Genomic DNA, 27,394 nt, shown 5'->3' on the forward strand with positions numbered 1-27,394 from the left:
AAGGACTTTTGATAGAGATCAGATGCAGAGCGATCTTTAAACATACACGGAGTTCTTTCTCTTTCACGTGAGGCGCTACTTCCGGGTTGTAGGAAGTGCGCCACCTGGTGGATAATAGCGGTGGTATTGCGGAAAGACGGAAAATCTCGTCATTGGCGGGGAAGCGTTTTCTCTTAATTGACGAGATATCTCGTCAATGGAGGCGAAAGAGTTAATACTGCAATTAAATTGGCGTACACCACTGGTTTTAATATTATTATGTTTGATGCAATTATGAGCTCAATAGGCTTTATGCCCAGCTGCACTACTTCCTGAACTTCAGCCAGCTCCTTGTTTCCTGTCTGCCATTATTGGACAAACTGATTAATCCAGGTGTGCCTGACCTCAGTAGTCACAACAACAATAATCAGACACACCTGGATTAATCAATTTGTCCAATAAAGGCAGACAGGAAACAAGGAGCTGGCTGAAGTTCAGGAAGTAGTGCAGCTGGGCATAAAGCCTATTGCATTATTTTTATCAAAGTATTGTGTTTACACGAGGTGTAGTTCAATCGCAATATGGTCAAAATCCCATTATAATCGCATTATGAGGGTGCATGTAAACATGGTCATTGTGCCCTAATTTAATGTATTCACAAAGTTTGTATGCGTTTTTCTGCTCCTTTTGATGGCCAGGATCATCGGCTATTTTTAAACAATCGTTCGATGGTGGGGAAAATGCTTTTATCTGCCGATTATAGGTGCATCCCTAATTATAATGACGACATTTAGTTTCTGATCTTTAATTAACTTGCATTACCATACTGATATCAATAGTAGCATTTGTTTATATTGATTAATTTCAAACTAAATAACATTTGTATCCAACTTTGGAGTTCATATGGGATTTTACTTCTAACAATACTTATAACATTATGTAAATAGCTATGTATCAAATCAATTGCATGTTATTAAGTCATTGTTCATGTCTTGAAAAAACATAACAGAGAAAATACATGGGACATAAAGCCTATTGCATTATTTTTATCAAAGTATTGTGTTTACACGAGGTGTAGTTCAATCGCAATATGGTCAAAATCCCATTATAATCGCATTATGAGGGTGCATGTAAACGTGGTCATTGTGCCCTGGTCATCCTGGCCAAAGTTTGTATGCGTTTTTCTGCTCCTTTTGATGGCCAGGATCATCGGCTGTTTTTAAACAATTGTTCGATGGTGGGGAAAATGCTTTTATCTGCCTATTATAGGTGCATCCCTAATTATAATGACGACATTTAGTTTCTGATCTTTAATTAACTTGCATTACCATACTGATATCAATAGTAGCATTTGTTTATATTGATTTATTTCAAACTAAATAACATTTGTATCCAACTTTGGAGTTCATATGGGATTTTACTTCTAACAATACTTATAACATTATGTAAATAGCTATGTATCAAATCAATTGCATGTTATTAAGTCATTGTTCATGTCTTGAAAAAACATAACAGAGAAAATACATGGGACATACTCTTATGTTCTATACAAACTGGAGATATATACCTAGTTGTTGTGTTGTTGCACTATATTGGTGTTTTAAAGAAAAGTAAACATGCTTACAACACGAGAAATTAGCGATTAGCCAACAGGCTAATATCCAAAACAGATATTTTAAATAAACGATGCGGTATTCTCATCTAAAATTAAGTCATATGTCCCTTCTAATTTTAACCACATTTTCTGAGGTTCTTTGTAATGTGGAAATTTGTAAAACTATGTATTTTCTGTGTTTTGATGGCCGAATGACCAGCATCCTAATACAAAACAATATGGTAGGTTTAAAGCGCACGCTCCGGATGTCCATCCGTCTGAAACCAACATGGCGGAGGACTGAATAAGGCGATTTGAGTTTCTACATGTGTACTTCGATGGTTTTGCAGCTGCACAGTCAAATTTGTTAAATACCAATAAAGGCACACCGCGGAACTTTTTGGCCACTAGGGGGTGCTAGACATGTATTTTTCACGCCTAGCGCACCTAGAGGCCACAAGGCTGCAGCACTGTCGCAAAGGAAAAGAACTGGCCAACCTTAAAACTAGGGCTGGGTAAAAATATCGATTCATTAATGCATTGCAATTATTTGTTTCTCAATTCAATATCGATTCATCAAATCCTATGAATCGATTCAGCCCCCCCGGCAAGTGCCGCCGCTGTGGGCAACACTCTAGTGAGAGCGTTCAGCGTTGTACAAGACGCGCTTTATCAAAACAGAAAGATCAAAGATGGCAAACAGCAGCACTTCTTTCAAGCCTTCACCATCAACGTGATCAAACATTAGTAATACTACACACATTATTTAAAAATATACTCAGGTACTTAATTGCTTGTGTATTTACTTATTATTGAATCGATATCGAAGCAAGTAAATCAATATTGAATTGAATCGAATCGAATTGAATCGAAGCTTCAAGAATCGAAATTGAATCGAATTGTGAAATTCCTAACAATACCCAGCCCTACTTAAAACTTAACTAAAAACTAAACCTTTAAAATGCTAAACGATCAACATTTTGAGGCATCAGGGAGAAACGCAGTCATGTTACAACTTTCTGATGAGGAACTCGTCGTGGCAGAAGCCATTTCTCAATCTGAAGGTTGCAGCCTCCGGATGTCGTATTTCTAAGCTGCATACGTCATCAAGACTGTTCAGAATATTAACATTTATAAAGTTGACTGTTATACTTAGTTAATCGTAAATTGTTGCAGTATGCTTATGACTTGCGTATGTAATGCTCAGTTTACCTTAATAAACCAGGCTTCATGACATATGCAGCCTGCATATATGACCTCCTGAGGCTGCAGTTTTCCAATTGAGAAATGACCAGAAGTATTTCCTTGCCTTTTTCCAAACAAATATTGTTGCATAGTCCCTCTCTCCCTCGCCACCAGGATTTTCCGCAATGGCGCTCGTATTTCCTCTCTTTTATGTGAAAATTGTCGCTCCAAATCCAAGTAAACCGTGTTTAGGTCTGCCGCTTTGTAATACGTCATGTGAGTGACAGCGGTACGCAGCAAATGAAGAAGAGAGAAGAGAGAAACGCTCGGTTACTACCAGAAACCCTAAGTTTTAAAGTACGAGTAAAAAAGATACAGACCCCGTCAGGCTATGGTAGACATGTCATTCAACCTATTTAAAGTCGATGTACTATCACAAGGGTCTTGAAAATGTATTATGAAGGTTGAAAAATTACATGGTGTCGCTTTAAATGCCTAAAGTAATATTGTAAAAATATGGGAATTAAATCACTGGCTAATTACCTGTTCATTACCATTAAAGTGAAATGACTGAACCTAAACATTAGAGCCTGGTAAAAAAATGGTCATTTACAAGAAAACATGTCAGATGCAGCAGTTAGTGGGTTTTGCATCTGAACTCCTCATTTGTTCTCTCAAAGGTAGATTATATAATGCAGACATTATCAGTGCTTTTTTCATTTTAAAAGGGTGAATGCTTTATCAGGGCCTGTTTTAAGTACTAAAGCGTTATCTATATTTTGTACATCAAAATTTTTAGTTCGAGATTTAACAGTTCCATCTACGATATCTGATTTGACAGAGTTGGTGCATTCATCTTTAAGTGATTTGTTGTTGTCTCTAGAATACGGACTGTTGATGTAGCTCACTGAGGTGTTACCGTGGCGATGGCTCGGCCTCCTCCGGACCCTCTGTACATCCTGAGGGGTTCAGGGGCTGCAGTGAACACCCTGCACTTCTGCTGTGATGTACAAGGACCTCCGCTGTTGTACTCTGGGTAAGTGTTTACAATTAATGGCAATCACAGTCACTACCTTACTGCTGTGAGACTCAAACCGGCAACCTTCCAAGCTCGACTTTCTAACCATTAACCAGCCATAATGACTGGCTTTCTATTGAATTGATTTTTATCGTATTGGTTATGTCTTTGTGCTTCAGGTCTGGTAAAGGAGCAATCCATGTGTGGAATCTGACCACCAGAAGACCAGTGCGTGTTTTAGAAAGCCATGCTGGCAACTCCGTAATCTGGCTCCAGGCTTTTAAAGACAGCAGTACTCTCATCAGGTACATTTTGTCCTGCTTCCTGTGCATGTGCCTTTTTGCATTCATTTATTGGAAAATCTTCGAGGGAAGCTGTGGAGGTGGACTAGGAGGTATAGGATCGAATCTGACCTGCAACCATCCCATAACCATCACTCTTTTAGATCAATTTGAATACCACCTCCATTACGAAACTTGTATGCAGTATTAAAAAAATGAGTGCAATACAAAAGCCGAAGAGTGAAGTATTTAGTCTTTTTACATTTAAGTAATAGCAGGAATGGGGTGCACTCAAAAAAATATTTAGGCCTAATTCATAAGATTTATGTATTTTGATTACATGTAACATTTCCATCCATTTGGATTACATACTTTTAATCTAAAATAAACAAATAAACTTTATATGATACATACTTTTTAGATATATGTAAATGAAACCAATAAAATTTATGTAATAATTTTACTTAATCCAATGTGTTTTAAATGCATTAAAAAAATGGATTATGTATTCTTTATTAATAAACCCAATTCACTTAAAATGCATTACATTTAGGTATCTTACTAATAAACCATTTATACATTTATATATTCCTCCCCCATTCACCCTCCTAAATCACAATATGCTATAACAAAAAAACACAAAAAAAAGAATAGCCAGACCACTTGGTTTTACATTTTATCAATTTATTTAATACTTCAAGGCATTACTCATAAGGCAGCAAAAAAGAGCAGCTAACAACTAGCATGATAGCCATGGCTTATACACCTCGTATTGTGTGCAAAAATAATAAAAACGTGTGTTTCAGACATTTCAGCCAAAATCAACCTCAATCCACAAATAAGAGCAAACATTTTAACAGGCTGCAGAAATACAAAAAACCCTGTAAAACTCGAGCTAGACATAAATCAGGGACAACAACATTACTTTAACATTTTCAGAAATCTGTGACATGATGTAATAATAATTTAGAATGTAAAAAATGGCACATGGCTTAGTGTTTTGAGTGGCTGTGTGCCATTAACAATTTTCATGCATCTTTAATTACATGTTAGATATACATCAATTACATTTTTAAAAACTTTTCAACTTTCAAAATTGTTAAAGGAATATCCAATTTAATAAAACAAAAAATCCCGATAATTTTCTAACCCCATATGTTTATGTTTTACCTTGTTCAGTCAAGAAGAAATAAAGTTTGAGTTAAACATTCCAGGATTTTTCTCAACTTACGACTTCATTCGACCTCAAGTTTACAGTTTCAATGCAGATTTAAAAGGGCTCTAAATTATCCCAAATAAGGCATAATATCTAGCTAAACGATTGTCATTTTCAAAAATAAAAATAAAAGAGGACTTTTAAATCACAACGTTTTGCACTAGCTGTGTGACACGCTAGCATGACATAATTTAAACTACCGCTCTAGTGTTTACAAGTGAGGAGAAAGAGGAGCGTTCAGATGTTGTTGTATGCGAAATGATACTAATTAATGTCTTTGGGTCTATTTATTATTTAAAATGTTCCACAAATGTGCGTGTCACATTTTTGATGTGTAACCCTTCAACGTTATTACATAGTACGCAATGTCGCACTGTGTGTCACATGGATAATGCAAGACAAGAAGTTGTGTTTTAAAAGTTCTTGCCAAAAATGATAATCTGCCTAATGATGCCTCGGTTGGGATCGTTTAGAGCCCTTTAAAGCTGCTTTGAAACTGCAATTTTAAACTGCATTGAAACTAAACTGTTGAGGTCCAATAAGGTCTATTAAAATTAAGAAAAATCCTGGAATGTTTTTCTCAAAAAAAACTTAATTTCTTCTCGACTGAACAAAAAAAGACAAACATCTTGGATGACAGACAGTAAATTATCAGGATTTTTGTTTAATGAAAGTGCAATATTCCTTTAATGTTAAAAACGTCACTTATAAATGTACAAAAATGTACCCACTTTGAGGGGGATGCATCAGCGTGTCTGTCAGGTATTCACTGAAGCATCTTTCAGTGATTGCTTGGTTGTATCAAGTCCAGTTCCATTAGGATTTTTGAAAGGTGCACTTGAGGTTCTTCAGGTAGTTCAGTTTAAGTGTTAAAGTCCAAAAAACAATTTCACACCAATGTGTGACACCAAGTAGGTTTTGCCAAACTTCCACTGTCTGTTCAATCCCCAACTCACCAATTTCACAATTCTGGAGAAGAACAACAAAAAAAATCAGTCCCAATAGCAGTCACACAGTGAAATTTTCAAATATGTGCAGGCAAATTGTTTTACAAACTCTGATATTTAAAATATGTAGACTGATTCAAACGTGTAAAATAATAGAACATATAGTCACAAAACCATCAAAAGACCTGAAAACAGATAATCACCTTGTTTAAACATCTAGTTATCCATAAGATATTTATATACACACACATACACATACATATAAATAGATAGATATAAAAATAGAGTAGGTTGGCATACACTTACTACATATTCTTTAATGTGTCTCTCCATGCCTTCTTTGAGGTAGGTACAGATGTCTTCAACTAGAACAAGACAAAGAAAACCCACATGATTTAATGATTTTCTTTAACAATTTTTTTATGTAGATAATAGTTTTTATAGAGACAGATAAAGATTTTGTCAGACGAAGAGTATGTATTTTTCTGTTTCAGAAATATTGTGTCCCAGCATGTGTTTACACTACCGGTGAAATGTTTGGAAAGAAGTCTCTTATGCTTATCATGCCTGCATTTATTTGAAAAAAAACACCTGTTTCCAATATTGACAATAAATCATCATATTAAAATGATTTCTAAATGATCATTTGACACTGGAATGATGAAAATCCAGCTTTGCATCACAGAAATCAATTTATTAGTAGTATACCCTGTCTAGCAGGTTGTCCCACCATATAGACGATGAAATGATGCTGTATCTGTAAAAAAAAGTTTTAGTTAGACACACACAATGCACTCAACAACATAGTATAATTGTAACATTCTTTTGTTAATAAAGTCACAGAGATTATATGATAATTTTATTCTGATTAGCCTACAGTAGCCTATGACTTGATTTATTTCTTAGGTTTCAAACATTAAACCACAAAATATAACCAATAAAAGCAACAGTCACTGACATGGTAACTTACATTCAGACAGACCGTCTGTGTATTGAGGTGTATTTTACTCTGAAACATGCAACGCGTCACACATGTAATTAAACAACAGACAATTATATTTAAGATAATCACATCAAACTTGTTAACTTTACTCACCTACAATTTGGCGATCGTAGACTAGTGAGATGACGATCCAGTCCAATACAAAATGGCGAAGTCCATGTGCTGTAGCGTTTGTTTTTGATTTTGGCGCCACCTCCTGACTGGAAGGCGTCATTTCCGCTTCTACTAAAGTCAGTTTCCTGACACTTGTATGTAAATCAATCTCATAGAATTTATCCGGTTTGTTTCACGTCTAGCTTTATTTAATTCATATTCATACATTTTAACTGATTAAATCTAATAGATTTTACATTGAACAGATTTATATATATATTCTAATAAATCGGATTACATATATTTTAAAAAACGAGTATTTAAATAAAATTTAAATGATCCAAATACTTAAAAGTAAATATTGCCAGGAATCATTTTTTTGAGTGTGGGTGCAAGGTGCATCTATTTCTTATTGAGCTTGTGAGCATTTTTGGCGCTTTATTGGCCTTAAATTCACATTCCCGTCTTTGCAATTATCCTCATAAACACAACCATTTAGGTTTTAAGAGAAAGTAAACAGCTGTAAAAGAAAATGCATGTGTAATGGTACATTCACACGGGTCGTCAGCGTTAACGCTTCTCATTTACTTTAAATGGATGACGTCATGCGTTGCCAAACTGAATTGTGGATCCATCAGAGTCTCGTCACTGCGGCAGAAGTTTTTCAACTTTTCAAACACCAACGCAGGCGTTAGCCAATCAGATCGCTTTTTGCAAGTAACCTAGTGCAGAGCTGGCCAATTATGTTTATGCACTGTGATTTGCTGTTCTCACTATGACGATCACATTAGAAATCCTAATTTTTCAATTCAAATTAAATGACTTTAGGATTTCAGTCTCCTCGAAAGAGTTCAAGATGTGCCAAGAAAGGTCACACTAAATACTGACTTTTGACAGCAGCCATTTGTTCTGAATTTTTTTTATATACATATTTCATGTATTCTGTTTGTATTTGAATAAATGGAGCAAAAAACAAATATGAATGGTCTTTAAAACTTTGATAAAACAACAAAGCTGGTGGTGGACTTGGATTTTTGTGAAATTCTGTACACTGCAATGTAGGCCTGGGTATCGATTCAGATGTTCCAGATCGATTCGATTTCGATTCACAAGCTATCGGTTCAATTTCGATTCACAAACTATCAAATCGATTCAATTTCGATTCTCGGATCGATTTACAATTCCGATTCTCGGGTCGATTTACAATTCCGATTCTCGGATCGATTTACCATTCAGATTCTCTGGTCGATTTTTGTACTCGATTCTCAATTCAACTCAATGAATTTAGATTTAATACAAATACTATATTTGGGTGATTCTCACGAAACCATTGAAACACCACGGCACTAATGATTTTAGCTTTAAAATGTGTATTATAGTAACATTAAAAAGCATCAGAATTAACACAATACTGTGTTCTACCTTGCACAATGTGTGATTTCAACATAAGAATTTATAATTGTAAATTTTATCTCATTTTCTGCTGAAATTCTCATTACCGCAATGTGTCTGGCTGTGTTTGAACATGCGTTATGTTGTAATTTAATCAAATTAACACAAAAATATTAAGAAAAAAAAATAAATGGATGTTTTGCTAGACTACTTTAGATGACAGAAAAAATATTTACTGAATATTCATGTATAATAATAATGAAGAAAAATTAGGAAAATGATGTGTCCATGCCTGATGTTCTCATCCTCCGCAACACTTTTTGAGAACAGTTTAAGCACACATACAGAATTTTAATAAAGTTTGATTTTGAGTGACCAAGCACATGGACCAGTTACTTCAAGATGGCTACCAGGTAAGATCATTTTTTTACAGTTAATTTGAAATATTGTCTTGTCAGAATGCTTACACGACATTTTGATTATCATTACCGCAACAGATGCTTATTAAATGTTAATTTAATTAATAGAAGCATAATACTTTGATTTTAAATGCATGTGCAGAATCTCCAAATTATGTTCTTTCAGGTTTGTCATGTCATTTTGAAAATATGTCAGTGTTGATGTTTTCTGACTGTTGCGGTAATGAGATTTTTTTAGGACTAATTTTTTAAATTGTGTTACAAAAAGTGTTAAATGATAAGTAAACGTTTTTAAATTAATGTTCCCATTTACTCCAGACTTTGTTTTTCAATGTCTGGTGGGAAAAAAAGTAAATGTAAGCAATTTTTACATTTTCATGCTTGACATTTTTAAAACCAAGTTTTCGTGAGAATCACCCATTTATAAAAAAAGAACAGTGAACATACATTTACAAATGGGTAATTAATAAAAATAAATTAATAGCCACAAACCTGTATATTAAACTCTTTTATTTTAGGTACACTTGGGTACATTAAAACAGAACCCAGCTCTAATTTTCAAATGCATACAATTATGTTAAATACAATACAATTGATGCAAGATGAAAAATGTATGCTGAAAAAAGTCAGAAAGTCACATTCCTTAATCAAACAAGATCAGGTTATTTCATAAAAAAAAGATTCATGGCCTTTGTGAATCGATTTTGAATCGACCATGTAAAAAAAACAACGATTAATCAGAAAATCTATTTTTTTTTTGCCCAGCCCTACTGCAATGATGAAGCAATGTAATAAATCTAAAAAGATTTAAATAGCCTTTTTTTAAAGCTTAAATAAATTTGTTTGTTTTATGTAATATGTGTGTATGTTGTCAGTCAGGGTCGAGACATGCGTGTGTGCGTGTGGGATCTGTCTGAAGGCCGCGGGACAGTGACGGATTCTCTCTTCACGGGCAGCGTAGGCTTCTGTCAGTGCTCTCTGCTGGAGACCCGACCGGGATCCACTTTACTGGCTCACCCCACAGAACACATGGATGAGGTGAGATGCTACACGGGAGCAATAATATAAATATGTGACCCTGAACCAGAAAACCAGTTATAAGTTGTACGGGTATATTTGTAGCAATTGCCAAAAATACATTGTATGCCTCTGTTATGCCAAAAATCGTTATGATATTAAATAAAGATTATGTTCCATGAAGACATTTTGTAAATTTCATACCATAAATATATCAAAACTTTGATTTTTGTGAGTGGATGCAGTAGCTAATGACTTCATTAGGACAACTTTAAAGGCTTTTTTCCCCTAAGAGAGATCACAGTAAATACTGAATTTTACCTGCAGCCATTTTGTTCCATGGCTCAGTGGGCAGCACAGCAAGAAGCTCCCTGGTTCTGTGTTAAGGTGGGTTTATTGTGGGTACTCCAGTTTCCTACCACAATCCAATAACATGCAGTTTAGGTGATTTGGAGATAACAAACAGCCTTTCCACCAATGTCTTTATAGATCAATTGCTATGGATTAATTTGTTAATGGATTATAGGGATAGTTCATCTTAAAATGAAAATTCTGTCATCATTTTCTCATCCTCATATTATTATAAACCTGTATGAAGTTCTTTTCTAATGAACACAAAAATGATTGTAAGCACACAGGTGATTGTAACCATTGACTTCCGTAGTTGGAAAAACAAATACGATGGAAGTTAATGGTTAAAATTAGCTGTGTGCTTACCATCATTTATTAAAATATCTTCTTTTTGTCAATCAGAAAATAAATTCATACAGATTTAGAACAACATCAGGATGAGAAATGGATGACAGAAGTTTTTTTTTTTTTTGGGGGGGGGTTGACTATGTCTTATTGAATACCAATAGATGTTGTAATGGAGTTAGGAATAAATAAATAATTAGTCAGACAAACAAATATATCAATATATACCGATATATTCTGCAGTTTTAGCCAGTATTAAAGTTAATTATTTTAAACAATAGGTTAGAGTAGACTGGCATAAGGGGTACAAGGACTTGGAAGTTTGGGATGTTGTGTACACCACCTACTGTTGTTACTGTGTCACACACTGTCAGAAAAAAAAGGTCAAAATATGTACCATATTGTCACTGGGACTATACCCTTTCAAAAAGCACACCTTTGTTCATGAAATGTTCATATTAGTACCTTAAAGTTACATATTTGTACCAAATGTATGTATATCTTTATCTTATAGTACATATTACAGTGTACTTGCGCATACTGTATGTAGGGTTGCAAAGGGGCGGAAAGTTTCAGGTAAATTTCCGGAAACTTTCCATGGAACTTTAATTTGGGAAATTTTGGAAATATTCCAAATTGCATATTTAACAGGAATTTATGGGAATTATTTGGAAATTTATGAAAATTTATATAAACTATATTATATACAAACATAAATAAACATTTTGTTTGGTCATAAGTAGACATGCATGCAAGGTAATACAAATTTTAAAAATGACGTTTAAAAAAGGAAAAACAATCTACCCCAAACTTTTAAACGGTAGTGTGTATTGTTACAAAAGATTTTTATTTTAAATAAATTGTTCTTTATTTTAATAAGTCTGTTCTTTTTTCAATTTGTATTTATCAAATAATCCTGATACATTGGTGATTCTCACGAAAACTTGGTTTTAAAAATGTCAAGCATGAAAATGTAAAAATTGCTTAAATTTACTTTTTTTCCCACCAGACATTGAAAAACAAAGTCTGGAGTAAATGGGAACATTAATTTAAAAACTTTTACTTATCATTTAACACTTTTTGTAACATAATTAAAAAAATTAGTCCTAAAAAATCTCATTACCGCAACAGTTAGAAAACATCAACACTTACATATTTTCAAAATGACATGACAAACCTGAAAGAACATAATTTGGAGGTTTTGCACATGCATTTAAAATCAAAGTATTATGCTTCTATTAATTAAATTAACATTTAATAAGCATCTGTTGCGGTAATGATAATCAAAATGTCGTGTAAGCATTCTGACAAGACAATATTTCAAATTAGCTGTAAAAAATGATCTTACCTGGTAGCCATCTTGAAGTAACTGGTCCATGTGCTTGGTCACTCAAAATCAAACTTTATTAAAACTCTGTGTGTGTGCTTAAACTGTTCTCAAAAAGTGTTGCGGAGGATGAGAACATCAGGCATGGACACATCATTTTCCTAATTTTTCTTAATTATTATTATACATGAATATTCACTAAATATTTTTTCTGTCATCTAAAGTAGTCTAGCAAAACATCCATTTATTTTTTTTCCTAATATTTTTGTGGTAATTTGATTAAATTACAACATAACGCATGTTCAAACACAGCCGGACACATTGCGGTAATGAGAATTTCAGCAGAAAATTAGATAAAATTTACAATTATAAATTCTTATGTTGAAATCACACATTGTGCAAGGTAGAACACAGTATTGTGTTAATTCTGATGCTTTTTAATGTTACTATATTATAGGGGTGGAACGGTACACACAAGTCCCGGTTCGGTTCGTACCTCGGTTCAGGCTTCACGGTTCGATTCACTTTCGGTACAATGGAGGAAAAAAGCAAAACAAAAATGAAGAAAGGCATTTTTTTTAAGCTAATCTTAAAAACATAGGTGTCCTTATCAGTGTTATTTTGAGATGTCATAAATATGAACTGAAATGCATTTAACATACTATCTCATATTTCAAAAATATACACCACTTTAAGTAATCTTGTACTCATCTTTCATACAAATAGGGGTTCAAATGTATTACAAGTGTTACCTAAATACATTTTTAAATTACATTTTTGGCCTTATTTCATATTAATGTACTAAAGAACAAAAAATAGGCTTGTAGGATGAATTAATAGGTGTGTACGACTTCACGAGGCGCTGCAAGAAACGACAAGTGGATGACGTCAGAGTAACGCGAGAGCGATTTGAAATCAGCCTCCTCCGCAAGATTTCTCGCGGTACTCTGACGCTGATGGCGCTGCGTAAAGTTTAGCACACTTAAAAAACTGAAAGCAGCTGAACTCGACAGAACTGCCCTGCGTATGCCTGTTGTATATAGCAGGACAATTTATCTCCTACTTCTCAGCGTGAGAAATACAAAGTGTGGCGTTTGAACTGACTGAAATGCGTGTTTGTCAAGGTGAATGCGTGAGACTTGAGAGCCCTGATTAGATGTATTTCCACTCACATACCTAACAACTGCTGAACAACGCCGACGCACAGTCCTCGTCTTTTCCACCACTCTCTCGCCTGTACTATTGTAACTGACTGGAAAACTGAAGTTTTGCCAAACTTGCGATCTTAAAGGGGCCGGCGGATCCTCACCACCATTTGCCATACTCGCTGTCGCTGCTATTTCACTCACTGGACCGTGAACCTGACAAAAAACTGCAGAGTGCCAGAATGTACACGGTCTCTGATAGAGCGCATACATAGGCGGAGCTCAGCTGCATCGGCGCCAATCAGAGCTTCAGAGCTAAAGCGGGGCAACAGATTAGCTGTCCATAAAGAACCCGCGGATCTAACAGTAGTTCCGCATTACATTAATTATTTTGCACGCAAGTTTTTTTTTTATTTTCATACCGTGTATTCTCCGTTTAAATTCATGCACCGAACCGTGACCCCCGTACCGATTCGGTTCGAAACGAATACATGTATTGTTCCACCCCTACTATATTACACATTTTAAAGCTAAAATCATTAGTGCCGTGGTGTTTCAATGGTTTCGTGAGAATCACCCACATGCTCTCATCAAGCCTGGATTGATTTGATAAAAATTCCTTTAAATAATTCTAGTTAGCAGTATACATGTAACTGAGGAATGTGCATGGAATAAATTCAATCGAAACTGCATTAAATCTGTTTTTTTTTTTAAACAAAATTGTGCTGCAAGATTTTTTTTAACTACGTTTAAGTTCCCTGTTATTGGCAACTCTGCAATTTTTTCATATTGCCAGTTTATTCCCGTTAATTTCATTTATTCCTATTAAATTCCAGCTTTGAAAATTCACGGAATTTTGTAACCCTAACTGTATGTAAACAGTTTTGTTTGGCTTTGACGACACACAGTTTTTACGTTCCTTCTCACCCTGTCCCAGTGTACGGACCGTTTGTCTATGACACTAATGATGCCTTGAATCTTTTATATTCCAGTCAACTGCGGTCATTCGCACAGTGTGTGTGTGATTGAAGTAGTCAAGTGGGGTACCGAAACCTCCGAGTGTGAGCTCTGCTGTGTCTCATCTTTTATTGCATCCCGATTCATGTTACAGCCTCCGTTCTGCCTGTTATACACTAGAGTGAGTCCGAGCTGTCACTCGATCTACATTAGCACGCTTCAGCTACCAGCAGCACGACAGCCAGACCAAACATAGAGCTTCAGTGTTGCCACTATACTCAAACTTGTGACTGACACTCTATACTCCACGTGCATTTCCTGTCCTCTTTCAGTCATTTCTTTTTTTACAGTATGCACTTGACAGGTGCTTTTATACAAATACAGTATGTGCATTCCCTGGGATTCAAACCCATGATCTTTGCAATGCTCTAGCTACTACAGAAACACTTTATAAACCAGGGCGGAGTAAGGTTCTCTCTACTAGTATTTAAAACATCAACTACCTCAAGTAGACTGGCAAAAGGTGTGTGAGGACTTTCAAGTGTGCACTACCTAGTGTACATATTGCGTCATGCTCCTCAAGCATATATAAACTTAGCTTTAGCTTTTTAAACACGCAGCTCTTTGGTTCCCTCCCACCTTCCCTTTACTAATGAAGGCCTTGTCAGAGTCCCGTCAAGGTAATAACCGTCCACAAGATAACTGGAGGCGAACCGCACCGCAATACGTCTCCTAAAACAAATAACAACGCCACAAGGCATGCTGGGAGTCCGGAACTGGAGCAACAACTCCATCTGTGTCTTCCGTTTTTTCATGTTTAGCATTCCAGTGAGGCTGACACTGTAGGGCTTTAATTAATAGACCGTGTTATTTATTTACTGTTTAAGTCAAGATCGCTCACTTTAACCTGAGGGGACGAGAGCTGCCCGTTTCTGCTGTGTTTATTGTGAGAGATGTAAACACGTGTATAACGTGCAGCTGTGCTGTAGTGTTAAAATATGAATCGTCTGAAATCAAGGATGGTAAATAGTACGTAATGAGGATGTTTTTTTAATCATTGGTACTTCTGCTTTCAAATTAAGCCCTGACTCGTTTCCAATACTGTATATGTTGTATGGATCTAATATATATCGTTGCACCGTATGTATGTTTGTATGTATGTATGTATGTTAGGGATCGACCGAAAGTGGATTTTTACAGATAACTAGGTTGGTCCGTACTTGCCGATAACCGATTAATCGACCGATACTGGATAAAAACAACCATAACACTCAAAGAAAAACAATAACGACATTTATAACAAAGTAATAAAACTTGAAAATGTGCTAATTACAATATAAATAAAAATATGTGAATTATATTAATTAGTATTGAAGTATATCCCAGTATAGTCCCACTGTAAACATTGAAATTACATTAATGTGTATTATATATGAAGTCTTGTACTTTCTTGCTTCTGTTTTAACACAAATCAAAATAACAAAAGATGTATTGCAGTGATGATAAAAAAGAACTGAAATCAGATATTTAATTGTTGGCTATGTTAATGTAGCTGACAGCTGCATGTATTTCGCTTTCTTTTGTTATTAACTAAATAAGTACCAACTGGATATAAACTAATGCAAATAGATGTTAATTATCATGACATTAAACATTTTGGTTGGTTTTATCTGCGTGTATTTTTGTTTGAGGTACTACTAATATTATTGTTCTGTCAGCCTTGACCACAAACTGCCGGTTCCTGCTGTTTTTCTCTGCTATTGCGCATCTAGTCAGCAAATTCCTTATTTTCTAATGATATCAAGCAACGGACACAACATGGAACTACTATCTGCATGGATATTTGCAGATAGCCTATTGTTCCACCAATGAACTATCGGTGCCGATTAATCTGCAAAACCGATTAATCGGTCTACCTCATATGTATGTTTATATGTATGTATGCATCATAATACTAGGGCTGTGCGATAAATCGCACGCGATTGTCAGGTGCATCTCATCAGTAGGGCCGGTTCCTTAATTAGTAATAAATCGCCATCAGCTGCTTTCAGATGGAGCGTCATTTATTACACAAATCAGTTGATGGCGATTTATTACTAATCAAGGAACCGGCTTTACTGAAGAGATGCGTGTGACAATCGCGTGCAATTTATCGTACAATGCAAAAGCCTATAAATAATAGAAATTAGCTTGAATACTTTCCCCAAAATGTATTATGAGTAAGCCTATAAATATACTGTATGAATGATATTTTAAAGGAATCGAAAAAATTTAATTATTTTTATTTATTCACCCTCTTGTCATTCCAGATGTATATGACCTCCTTTCTTCAGATTTATAACATTATTAGTTATCATGTATAGATGGTTTCAGCAGTAACAACATAAACAAACGGCTTTCGTGGGACAAGCGTAACTTTCGGTAAATTTCCGCACGCATCAGCATTAACAGATACATTTTAGAGTAGTTTATTTCTGATAACAAACAAAATCAACAACAAGTAGATTACCTTAGTTTAAATTGTAGATAAAGCGAATCAAAAACAACACTGAGCTTATGTTACTGTGTAAAATGTATACTATATAATGTATACAATGTTAACTACAGATCAACTGAGAACCTTCCATAACATGTATGTGAATACATCACGTCTTTCAAAGCAAAATGTTTGGTCTGTGTAAAATACGGTAGTTTTTTAGCTTGTATAGTAAAAAACGGCACAAACACTTATGCATCAACCGAGTTGTTTGGATGACTTTTATTATGCCGTTATAATGGACGTAATGTGCTTTTAGAGCTTTAGACATAATGGGACCGATATATACTATGTAGATAAAGTGAAGAATATTTTTATAAATATAAACTTTAGCCATATGCATGAGCGTGAATAAATAACATTTTGGGAGAACTATTCCTTTCCTCAAAAAAGTTTAATATATTTGCTTGTATGAAGCAATAGATTTACTGTTTAAAATTAATAAAAAATTTGGACAATTTCTAGATGTGAAACATGATGGAACGTGTGTATCTACACCTGCTGTTCTCCTCTTAAAACACTAGTTTGAACTTGATCTAAAAAAATGATCATTTGTCTTAATTAAATAAGAAAAGATTTTGCATAATTTTTTACCTCTTGGTTTGATGTTCATTTCATTCATTTTAATTTAATATAAACATGTTTTAGAGTGGCTACTGTATCTTCCCAGCAAGCAATTGCTTTCATTTCACCATCTCTAGGTTAAGTGTAAACCCAATGTAGTCCGGCTATGAGTAGCCAAACATTGAGCAAAAAATAACCTTGAATTGATTACATAATAATTACAAGATGTATGATATCCCATCATGTAAGCAAATTAAAGAGTGATTACAATGTGTTTGTGTTCATTTATTTATTTATTTTATTCATTGTTTTATTTCAGTTATGGTAAGACATCTATTAAATTTTTACTGCCAGCACACATTTTGCCTTGTTTTAGCCTAGACGCCGTCAGGGTTGTGTTATTAGACATCTTTTAAATGCAGACTTTTATGTGCAGATTGTACACGTTAAGCAGTGTAGCATTAGTGTATTGATGGTCATGGCTTCTTTATCTAAGAAATTGTTGTGTTTTGAGTCACCTGTCTCTGTTTGGTGTCAGGCAAGTCATGACTTGAGGAGGTAGAGTGCAGGAAAATGGGACGCTGCTGGCGATCAGCCCAATGTTGGCTACATTTACCTACCACCTGTGAACAAACCAACCAGTAATAAACAGACAGATGTTTATATCCAACTTGTTTTGCGTCTTTGATTATTTGGTGTTATCATTCATTTCTGTTTGACACACGGGTCTGTTAAAGATTGAATATTACTGAAGCATACCACTTGTGTTAAATTTTGTAAATTGGCACGGATGATACGTGTGACGAATTAAACCTGGTACAAAAACAAGTGCTTAATGCGTGTTTGTTTTTAAGGTGAGTGTGGTGGAGATGAAGAACTGGACTCAGGTGTGCACTCTGAAACCAGACCTTAAACTGGGGATGCTCATGTGTATGAAGATGTGGCAGGTAATAAGACACATTTAACATTAACAATTAAAGCATTTTTTTTATAATTTTTTGTGCAACATTTAAATTATCAAAAATGTGTAACCTATGTATTCACTACAAGCATACTCACTGGTGTTTTATTTAAGTAGCACGACTGTAACCACCACATGAATCATCCTTAAACTATCTATAAACAAATTTAATGGTTGTGTATTTATTTGAACAAATAAAAAAATGTATTTTTTAAAGGTTTGTATGACATGCCAAATTTTAACTGGTTATGCCTGCAATTCAATGCAAATGTCAACCTTACCATGAAGAAATTAAGTTTTAAAGGGGTAGTTCAACAAAAATGAAAATTCTCTCATCATTTACTCACTTTCATGTTGTTACAAAATTTTTTCTGATGAACACAAAGGAAGATATTTTTAAGGAATATTTGTAATGAGCCACATTCACCCTCCATTATTTTTCCTACTATGAAAATGAATGGGACTCATGATCGGTTTGGTTAAAAACATTGCTCAAAATATCTTCCTTTTTATACAGAAATGTATTCATTTATACAGATTTGCAAATAATTATAACAGAATTTTCATTTTGGTTGAATTATCCCTTTAATCAATTTATTTTAACCATACTGATATCTCAGATGTCAATATTTTGTGGCTTAAATGCATGATCTTTTTTAAGTTTTTAAACAATTTAAAATATAATTTTTTTCAGTTAGGTAAGCACAGATTACAGAATTGAAACATCCATAACAGAGAATTGTCACATCCATAACACAGTTTTTTCTCATAAATGCACACATGAAAATAAAATAATGTTTTTTTTGTTTTTGTTTATAGAGCCATTCCTTTTGCATTTGTTGTGTTATTGGTTCTGGGTTGTGCATTTGTCATTACAGAATTCATACAAAGTTAGTTGTCTCCCAAGAATATATGTGCTTTTTTTCCTCATCTAAAACAGAAAACGCATACATAGATTGATATTTTTCTGATGTCTGAGGTTTATAAAATATAAGCAGATTATCCAATATATTGGTAATAAATTTTGTAAAATTTTTGACTGAAAATGTCATTGACAAGTCCATAGCTGAGAATTGTCACATCCGTAATGCAGTTTTTTTTCTCTTAAATGCACGCATTAAAATAAAATAGTTTTTTTTTTTTTTTGTTTAAAAAGCCGTACATTTTGCATTTGTTTGAGTATTATTGGTTTTGGTTTGTGCATTTGTCATAACAGAATTCATACAAAGTATGTTGTCTCCCCAAAATGTATGTGCTTTTTTCCCTCATCTAAAACAGAAAGCACATGCATAGCTTGATATTTTTCTGATGTTTATAAAAATATAAGCAGATGATCCAATATATTGGTAATACATTTCGTTACATTTTTCACTGAAAATGTCACATTGGAATTGGTCAGTTATGATGGTTAAGATTTCCCCACATTAGTTGAAATGTTGTTCTCATAAACTTCATTTTATTATCAACCGTTGCTTTTCAAATTACTGACAAGACGAGTTTGCCAAGTGTACAAAACAACAGACAACAAATTTTATAGAGACCTTCCCCCCACTGTACCATAATCATAGTGTTTGTAACAGCTTTAGTTTACCACCATATATCAGCTGGCCGTGTATGTATGTTTTGTAAACACGGCTGCGAATTTTATTCAACTCTCGTTAAAGAGACCTATAATTATTTTCACAGATAGTTAACATCTCTTTTTGTAGTATTTAGAGTTTCCATCTCTCCCCTTAAGCTTCAAATTAATCTGGGGTCTTTTGACAGCAGGGCGGTCTTCACTTGCAGTAAATTGGCAACGCTAATCAAAGCATTGGATGAAGTCGGCATTGGCTGCAGGCGCTTTGGGTTGTTGTATCAATAACGGCCCATAAAAAGGCTGGTGTTGTAATATGTGTTTGCTTTACGCCTGCATTCCCTCATTCTTTATCCTGCTCTTATGTAGACATTGTTGCTCTAAGTGCGTCTTTCTCTGAATTAGAATTGATCATAATGAAGTATTAATGGGAAACCTCACAAGTAGGTGCTGACATCTAACAGCAGGTTGGTGGGCAACAGTGAATTCACTCATCTTTCATAGCTCAGACAGGAAGAATCTGTTAACTTCAAACCCCATAGGTTGAGTTCAGAGTCACCTGACTTCCCGGTTGAGGGCGTGAACGGTCCTAGCCAGATGAGGGCCTGTAGGAAGCAGCGTGAACCTCACTGGATGTGGGCACACCTGGCCCGATTGCTTGTAACATACTGCTTGCTCACACTGCCAATCAATCAGGCAGCAGTTGTCTTGTTATCCTCATGATCCCTACTGGTGAAGACCTGCTGTTTCTTCAACCTTACACACACAGGAGATCCCTGTCTTTTTCGCTTTCTTCCTTCTCATTTTTCTTTGTCTGTAGCCAGAAGGTCGACAACAGATTTATTGTCCTTCTCCAAGCCCTTTGTGCTGGACTATTGGAAGTTTGGCTCAAGGTTTTGGATGATTTGTCTTCTCCTCCCGTTGCTTCCAGGAGCCTACAGCTAGAACGAAGGTTCTTGATGAAATTCTTTTTCCATCGAACTCATGGTCATCGCCTGAGAGGGCCATGACATCACCCTCCACCGGCTCAGATCCGATCAATTTGTTTGTTCTCTTGGTGAGAACATTTGCCTCTCAAAATACAGAGAACCCACACATACAGAGCTCGTCCTGTCTTAGTTCCCTTAGTTATAGTACTCATAATGCCACCATTCCTTTCATCAGCATGTTGCATTTTCTAGTAACCCTGTTTCACATGTGTTCATCCTTGTTCAAGGCTTGGTTTACATGCACGCCACCCACGGTCCTTCACACAACTTGACCTAAAGGAGCTCCTTTCTCGTGATCTTCCTTTTGAAGCCTCCAGAGATGCAAGGAGGACCCTACTCCGGGATCAATCCTGTGGTTTCTCGCTCAGCAGGGGCTTCACTGGTGCATGGCGACTTGTTGCCATCCATTGGAACGCCGCCGCCGTCCTCCTCCTTCCCTGTTCTGTTGTGGCTTCACTCGGGAACATCCATCTGAAGCAGCTGTTGGAATGATGAATCTTTCCCCATAGCCCGAGTCCTAATCCAGCTAAAGCGCCCTCTTGTAGACCAGCCATGAAGGATATAATGAATTAGGTGTCTACCCAGGGTTCCGTGACCCTTGACCTGTGACATCATCAATCAAGGAGCACCTACACTTAACTGAAGTGCAAGGGCCAGAGGGCAACAGACGGTAATGCTTAACAACTGTCTATGAGGCTTGGGGATTGATTTCCAGTTTTATTTTTTATTTCATCTTAATACGCTTCGCTGGCGATATGTTTACACTGTGTTTAGAATTCAGGCAGAAATTTGTTTAAGCGTAGCGGGGGGAAAAGAAATGTACCGCGCCCCAAGACGATGACCTTTGCGAAGAAACTTGTAGGAGTGAGTGAGCGAATACGTGGAAAAAAATCGTCCCCACATTTCGGCCTTAACACACATGGAAGGAATTTTTCTTCACCAGCTTTGCCTGTACAGTGCACACTACTATCGCCCTAGGACAGAAGATTAGGGAAGATTCCTTATCCTTATGTAGGTAAAACCCTAAACAAGTGAACAAGAACACTTCTATGGCCTTCCCTCCAAATGCATTGGTCACCATCTCTCCAACATGGTTATGAGGCTAATTGTGTGTGTATTCGGTTTGAATTTGCATACACATGTTGGTAAATGGTACCGCTGTGCTATGGCTTGCATGAGGAGATGAATGATCTGCCAGGAGGAAGGTGTGTGTGTATTTGGGAAGAAGAGGGGAAGAGCACCTCCGTTGTAAATCTTGTTGTGTAGACAGCACGCCTGCAGCTCTGTTCTGAGTTATGAGACCGTAGGCTTTTATCAGCCTGCTCATTCTGCCTTTATCCGCTAAACTGATTTATGAGACAGCCTACTGCGTGTAGCCGTGTAACGCAGGCGCTCCTCTTCGCAGATAATGAGCGAGGATCCACTGAGGTGCTGTAAATCTGAGTAAATAAACAAGTACCGCACCTGAGCTGTCGCTTTTTCGAGGTTAAGTGAAAAGAGGTCACGGAGTGTAAACTGAAACGACATGAGATCGCCCTGATTGTGTCTATGAACAGTCGGAACAAGTTAATATCAGTTTCATTTGCATTTCAGTCTTCCTGTAGCTCAGCTGGTAGAGCAATGCGGGAGCAGCGCAAACGGTCATGGGTTTGATCCCAGGGAACCAACATACTAATAAAATGGATACTTTGCAATGCACTGTAGTTTGGTTGTTTTGGATAAAAGCATCTGAAAAATGCACTGTAAATGTAATTTTAGTGCTGCTTCTGTTGTACCTGTGGTCTGACGTTGGGCCTTGGTGCTTATGTGAGCAAAATGAGTTCGAATCTGACTAGTACTATTTCCCACTTCCCCCTTTTACCCATAATTCCCGGGCTCCAGACTAACTTTATTCACTAGGAGCACAGTGGCCCCAACTGAAAATTTTAGGGGCGCAACCAGAAAATGTAGGGGCACACACCGTAAATCAACATGCTAACCAAATATTCACATTTCTACTAATTTCCACTGTATTACTAATAAATACTTTAATGATAGATGCAGACAGTACAATGTGCTGAAATTTTAGGGGCACAACCAGAAAATGTAGGGGCACACACTGTAAATCAACATGCTAACCAAATATTCACATTTCTACTAATTTCCACTGTATTACTAATAAATACTTTAATGATAGATGCAGACAGTACAATGTGCTGTTTTCAATTCAGTGTTACATCACAAAAAAAGGTCAAATTTACTTGTCGCGCATGTGTAACTGGATGTAAAATTCAGTGGCACACTCTCAAATTTTGGTGGCAAAATGCCACCATTTGATGGCAGTCTGGAGCCCTGAATTCCCTGTGTTTCCTCTACTGTTCTGTAAAACAAGAATTAGGAAGGTCAAAAAATAATTTATGTGTGTCTATAGCTGTGTCCCAATTTGAAGGCTGCAGTCTAAGACCGAATGCGTCACAGCAGCACGACTGAAGGCTAGTAAGGCCGTCTCAATTGGAAGGCTGCTTAAAGTATAACCTCAGAATGCATCCTTCTTTCTACGGGCTGCGAACGATAGAACACATGGATCCTTCACAGCCGAGGCTATCCCGAGATTCATTGTGCGCCTGTAAAGGATGAATATAATGGCTAGATATTTTAAAATAAACATAAGTGTGTATTTAGCAGAAAAAAGTTTCTTGTTACCGTTTTGTATTATACCTTATGTTTTGTATTAATATTATTCTGTGTATGTTGCTTATTTGTATTACGTTGATTAATTTGATATACTGTTGGTTAGTTTATTCTACATAAATGTCATATTTTTTAAATAAAATTAATATTTTTGGTTTCCATATTTATTTGTATTTAAGTCAAAAAATGTCTGTGCCGCTGTGTCCCGCTGACAGGCGCAGTGGGAGCGTACAGCAGGTGACGCAACTTATGGATCCTCCGAAGGCTAGACCGTATCCTTTCAGTTCACTTCGTGGATTTCGGAGGCTGTGACCCTCAAAGACCAAGTCCTTGCTCTCAAAGGATGCGTCCTTTGAAGAATCCAGCCTTCGAATTGGAACACAGCTAATATGTTTATGTACTTACCGGGTTTGTAGAAGACACAATATGTGCTGTGGTTGGCCAAAGTAGTTTCACATGATTAATGGTGTGGTTCATCAAAGCACTGGCAGTCAGATTATCTCTGATAAACACTCTTGACATAAGTTTGATGGTCTCTCTTTCTCTCTCTTTGTCTCTGTCTGTCTTTCTCTGTGTCTTTCTGTAGGCAGAGTCTGGTCCGGTTCTGTGTGCTGGTTATGAAGATGGCTCTGTGGTATTATGGGATGTTTCCCATCGCCGTCCATTCAGCCATCTGAAGCCACATTCTGAGCCGGTGATGTGTCTAGATGTTGACGTCTGCGGGCAGAAGGGCATTTCAGGGTCTTCAGACGACATCCTCCACTCCTGGACACTCGACGCACAACAAAACCTTCAGGTATCCCATTACATAACCATATGCATATATTCACATAGGCTTCATACAATATACACTGTAACAGCCCCCTAAATTATTGTTCTGTATGCGTGACCAGAAAACAGGAGTTAAGGGCTCATAGTTGTGCGTAGGTCCTACAGCGTAATCGTGACGGCGTAGGTTAAATACACATGCAGACCACTGGTAGGCAGTATTTATGCATGTTACCACAGTAGCAGCACGACCGTCAATGAAGAAGCAGCTTGACAAGTTTAACCCACAAACGAAGGAGAAACAGCAACTTACGCACGACTATAAATTGGACTTAAGGCCGCTACAAACAAGCAATATGGATGCAAATCATATAACTTGATTGATGTAAGTAAACTGTTTTGACCGAGATGTCAAAAGTTTAGGTTAGCTCAATTCTGTTTTTAGAGTGAATTTAGTTATCATCACTACTTTAAATAACCCAACAGTGTGAATAGACTTGGATTAAGCATGGGATTAAGATGAAGTGACCCTTATAAGTGGGATATGAAGCTGAAATGTGTACGTGGCCATATGGACACCTGATACTCTTGGAATATGTTTGGCTTGAATAAAATTTCCTCTGGTTTGTTGGATAGTAAATCACTTTGTTACTTCGAATTGCTGACTCTCAGCCACATTGTGATGTCATAGAGTATTTTTAGGCCAAAGTGCGCTACAATACTCCCACAATTTTATGTTTATCCATTTAACATTCTTTACATAAATTAAGCTCACTTTGGAGCCGTGTTTTATCTTCCATAACACTTTACTCATCTGAGGGCTGATTCTCTCCGGGATTTCATGACTTACAGATTCGATAATTCACGTTCGTCCAGAGAATCTGTGTGAAAATGCTCTGATATAAAACACTGAAGCCCTGTGCGAGGATTGTTATTCTTTCCAGAGACTTTTACACATGAATGAACGGATGGGAAATATTCCCAAACCCTTCCTCCCTGTTTCGTCCAGCACGCAAAATGTATCTGCAATAATACTGCAAAAGCATTTATTCAAACGTTCTCAAAATAGGAGCTATATGGACGGTTTAGTTTATTTTGCACGTCGAAAAAAAATTGATTTAGAATGTAATTCTTGGAGGGGAGGGCAAAAAGGGCTCGGAAAAGGAGTCAGACGGGACTTTTAAATTACCCCGAAGTGCAGCGCAGTGTGACGTCCAGACAGCCGCTGCGAGATCTTCCCACAGAAGTATTTTTGTGCGGCGGTAGCAATGGGGGCATCTGCCGGGTGGCTGCTTCTCTCGCTCGCTCGCTTGATGAACGACCCGCGAGAGGTAATAAAAACATCAGAACCTCGCAGGCTGCTAACCAAACAAAAAACACATCTGTAATAAAAGCTACAGTAGTTCACAGTGGGAGGCTCTACAAAGGGCAGAGAAGAACGAATGAGGTAGAGCAACATAAGGCCCAGGACTTCGCTGTCCCACCTTAACTTGTTCCTGAATGTTGTGGAAAAGAAAAATCGTACCGGTCCGTGATACAAAACCACCTCCTGGAGACCAGCCCTCATGAAATACACATACATTACACTATATTATTACACAACTCTCCAACCTAATCTCACAGAAATTGGTATGTATTACTGATTGGCTATATCACTCTGTCTCCTCCCCACTAATAATCTGTTGTGTGGTGGGCGTTCTGGCCCAGTATGGCTTCCGTCGCATCATCCAGGCAGATGATGCACATTGGTGGTGGTTGAGAAGAATCCCCCTTTCATAATTCATTATAAATGTAATGATTATTATTATTATTATTACACATTGGCTAATTCATATGAATTTGTACAAAGTGAATCATACAATAACGTATGATTATTAGAGAAAACAATAATGATACCCAATAATGATACCTGCCCCTATACCCAACGTTACAGCAGCAAAAGCACATCGAACCAAAACAAACGAATTTGGTCGTAGAAATTCATACAAAATTCATCCCCCTTTCATAATTCATTATAAATTTTATCATTGTTATTATTATTCTTATTATTATTATTACAAATTGGCTAATTCATATGAATTCGTACGAAGTGAATTATAAAGTAACGTACAATTATTAGATAAAACAATAATAATAATACCCAATAATGATACCCGTCCATAAACCCAAAGTTACAGCGAAAACATGTCGAACCAAAACAAACAAATTTGGACGTACAAATTCATTCAAACAAGCCACCTCGTAAAATGCATACAGCCAAGAAATTCTTTGAGACTTTGTCGCTGTGTTGCCCGTCTCTTTCAATAAAATCGTTAGGAGGCGTTCCTAATTCTTATTGTCCTAATAACAATTATAAACAATCCACTGAAGTAACTGATGAATGACTTGAACTCCATGCTTCACTCCCATTGGTAGTCACCAAGCGTGTCGCACAAGCCCTGAAAAGTGAAACCAAAACATCTCGATCGCCCCCAGTGACTGGTCCTAGTATAGGTCATAAACCCTGCCATGTTATTCAATGGGACTTGAGACCAACTTAACAATTTAATTACACTTCAATTATCTTTTTTTCGAAGCTGGTTTCTGCCATTTACTGTAGTTTTTATCACGCTGATGTAAATTCAAGTGTTTGTTTTTAAAATAAGTTTGTTTTTAGTTAGTTATTTAATGCTATAAAACAGTGTTGTAGTCGAGTCACCAACTGTCGAGTCCGAGTCGAGTCTCGAGTCCCAGTGTTCGAGTCCGAGTCCAAGTCCGAGTCACCAAAGAAGAGTCCGAGTCGAGTCCAAGTCGAGTCACCATTACCAGAGTTCGAGTCCGAGTCGAGTCTCAAGTCCCCAGTGTTCGAGTCCGAGTCGAGTCTCAAGTCCTGTATTCGAGTCTGAGAGTGCCTACATGTCTCCACTTTGGGACCTTCAAAAAACTGATCAAATGTATTAAAAAGGTTCTACATTAAACAAAAATGACACCACTGTCACGATTCCAAAGGGAGTTTATTTACTGATTTGACATACACTTTGGAACACACTTTGTAACTTTACGAAGCCATCAAAAGCATGTG

At 36.5% G+C, this 27,394-nt stretch overlaps 1 protein-coding gene and 1 long non-coding RNA gene across 5 annotated transcripts in view; one reads left to right on the forward strand and one right to left on the reverse strand.

Annotated features, from left to right (window-relative positions):
- gnb1l (guanine nucleotide binding protein (G protein), beta polypeptide 1-like) overlaps positions 1 to 27,394 on the forward strand; it is a 50,090-nt gene that overhangs the window by 11,985 nt on the left and 10,711 nt on the right. For all 3 annotated transcript variants that reach the window (XM_055198540.2, XM_055198538.2, XM_055198539.2), the window contains exons 2-6: positions 3,642 to 3,794; positions 3,956 to 4,081; positions 10,003 to 10,165; positions 18,224 to 18,316; positions 24,152 to 24,361. In XM_055198540.2, coding sequence (XP_055054515.2) covers positions 3,685 to 3,794; positions 3,956 to 4,081; positions 10,003 to 10,165; positions 18,224 to 18,316; positions 24,152 to 24,361 — 702 coding nt within the window. In that variant the 5' untranslated portion in view covers positions 3,642 to 3,684. The remainder of the gene's footprint in view (positions 1 to 3,641; positions 3,795 to 3,955; positions 4,082 to 10,002; positions 10,166 to 18,223; positions 18,317 to 24,151; positions 24,362 to 27,394) is intronic.
- Positions 4,096 to 7,581, reverse strand: LOC141358975 (uncharacterized). Of its 2 annotated transcripts, XR_012365569.1 has the most exons (4): positions 7,191 to 7,581; positions 6,929 to 6,977; positions 6,527 to 6,585; positions 4,096 to 6,242 (listed from the first exon to the last, which is right to left on the reverse strand). It is a non-coding gene; the product is annotated as an uncharacterized lncRNA (long non-coding RNA). The 2 variants fall into 2 exon arrangements; XR_012365568.1 differs by having other exon boundaries at positions 6,929 to 7,581.

The sequence above is a fragment of the Misgurnus anguillicaudatus genome, chromosome 22, assembly GCF_027580225.2.
Source record: "Misgurnus anguillicaudatus chromosome 22, ASM2758022v2, whole genome shotgun sequence".
Classification (NCBI taxonomy): Eukaryota; Metazoa; Chordata; class Actinopteri; order Cypriniformes; family Cobitidae; genus Misgurnus; species Misgurnus anguillicaudatus.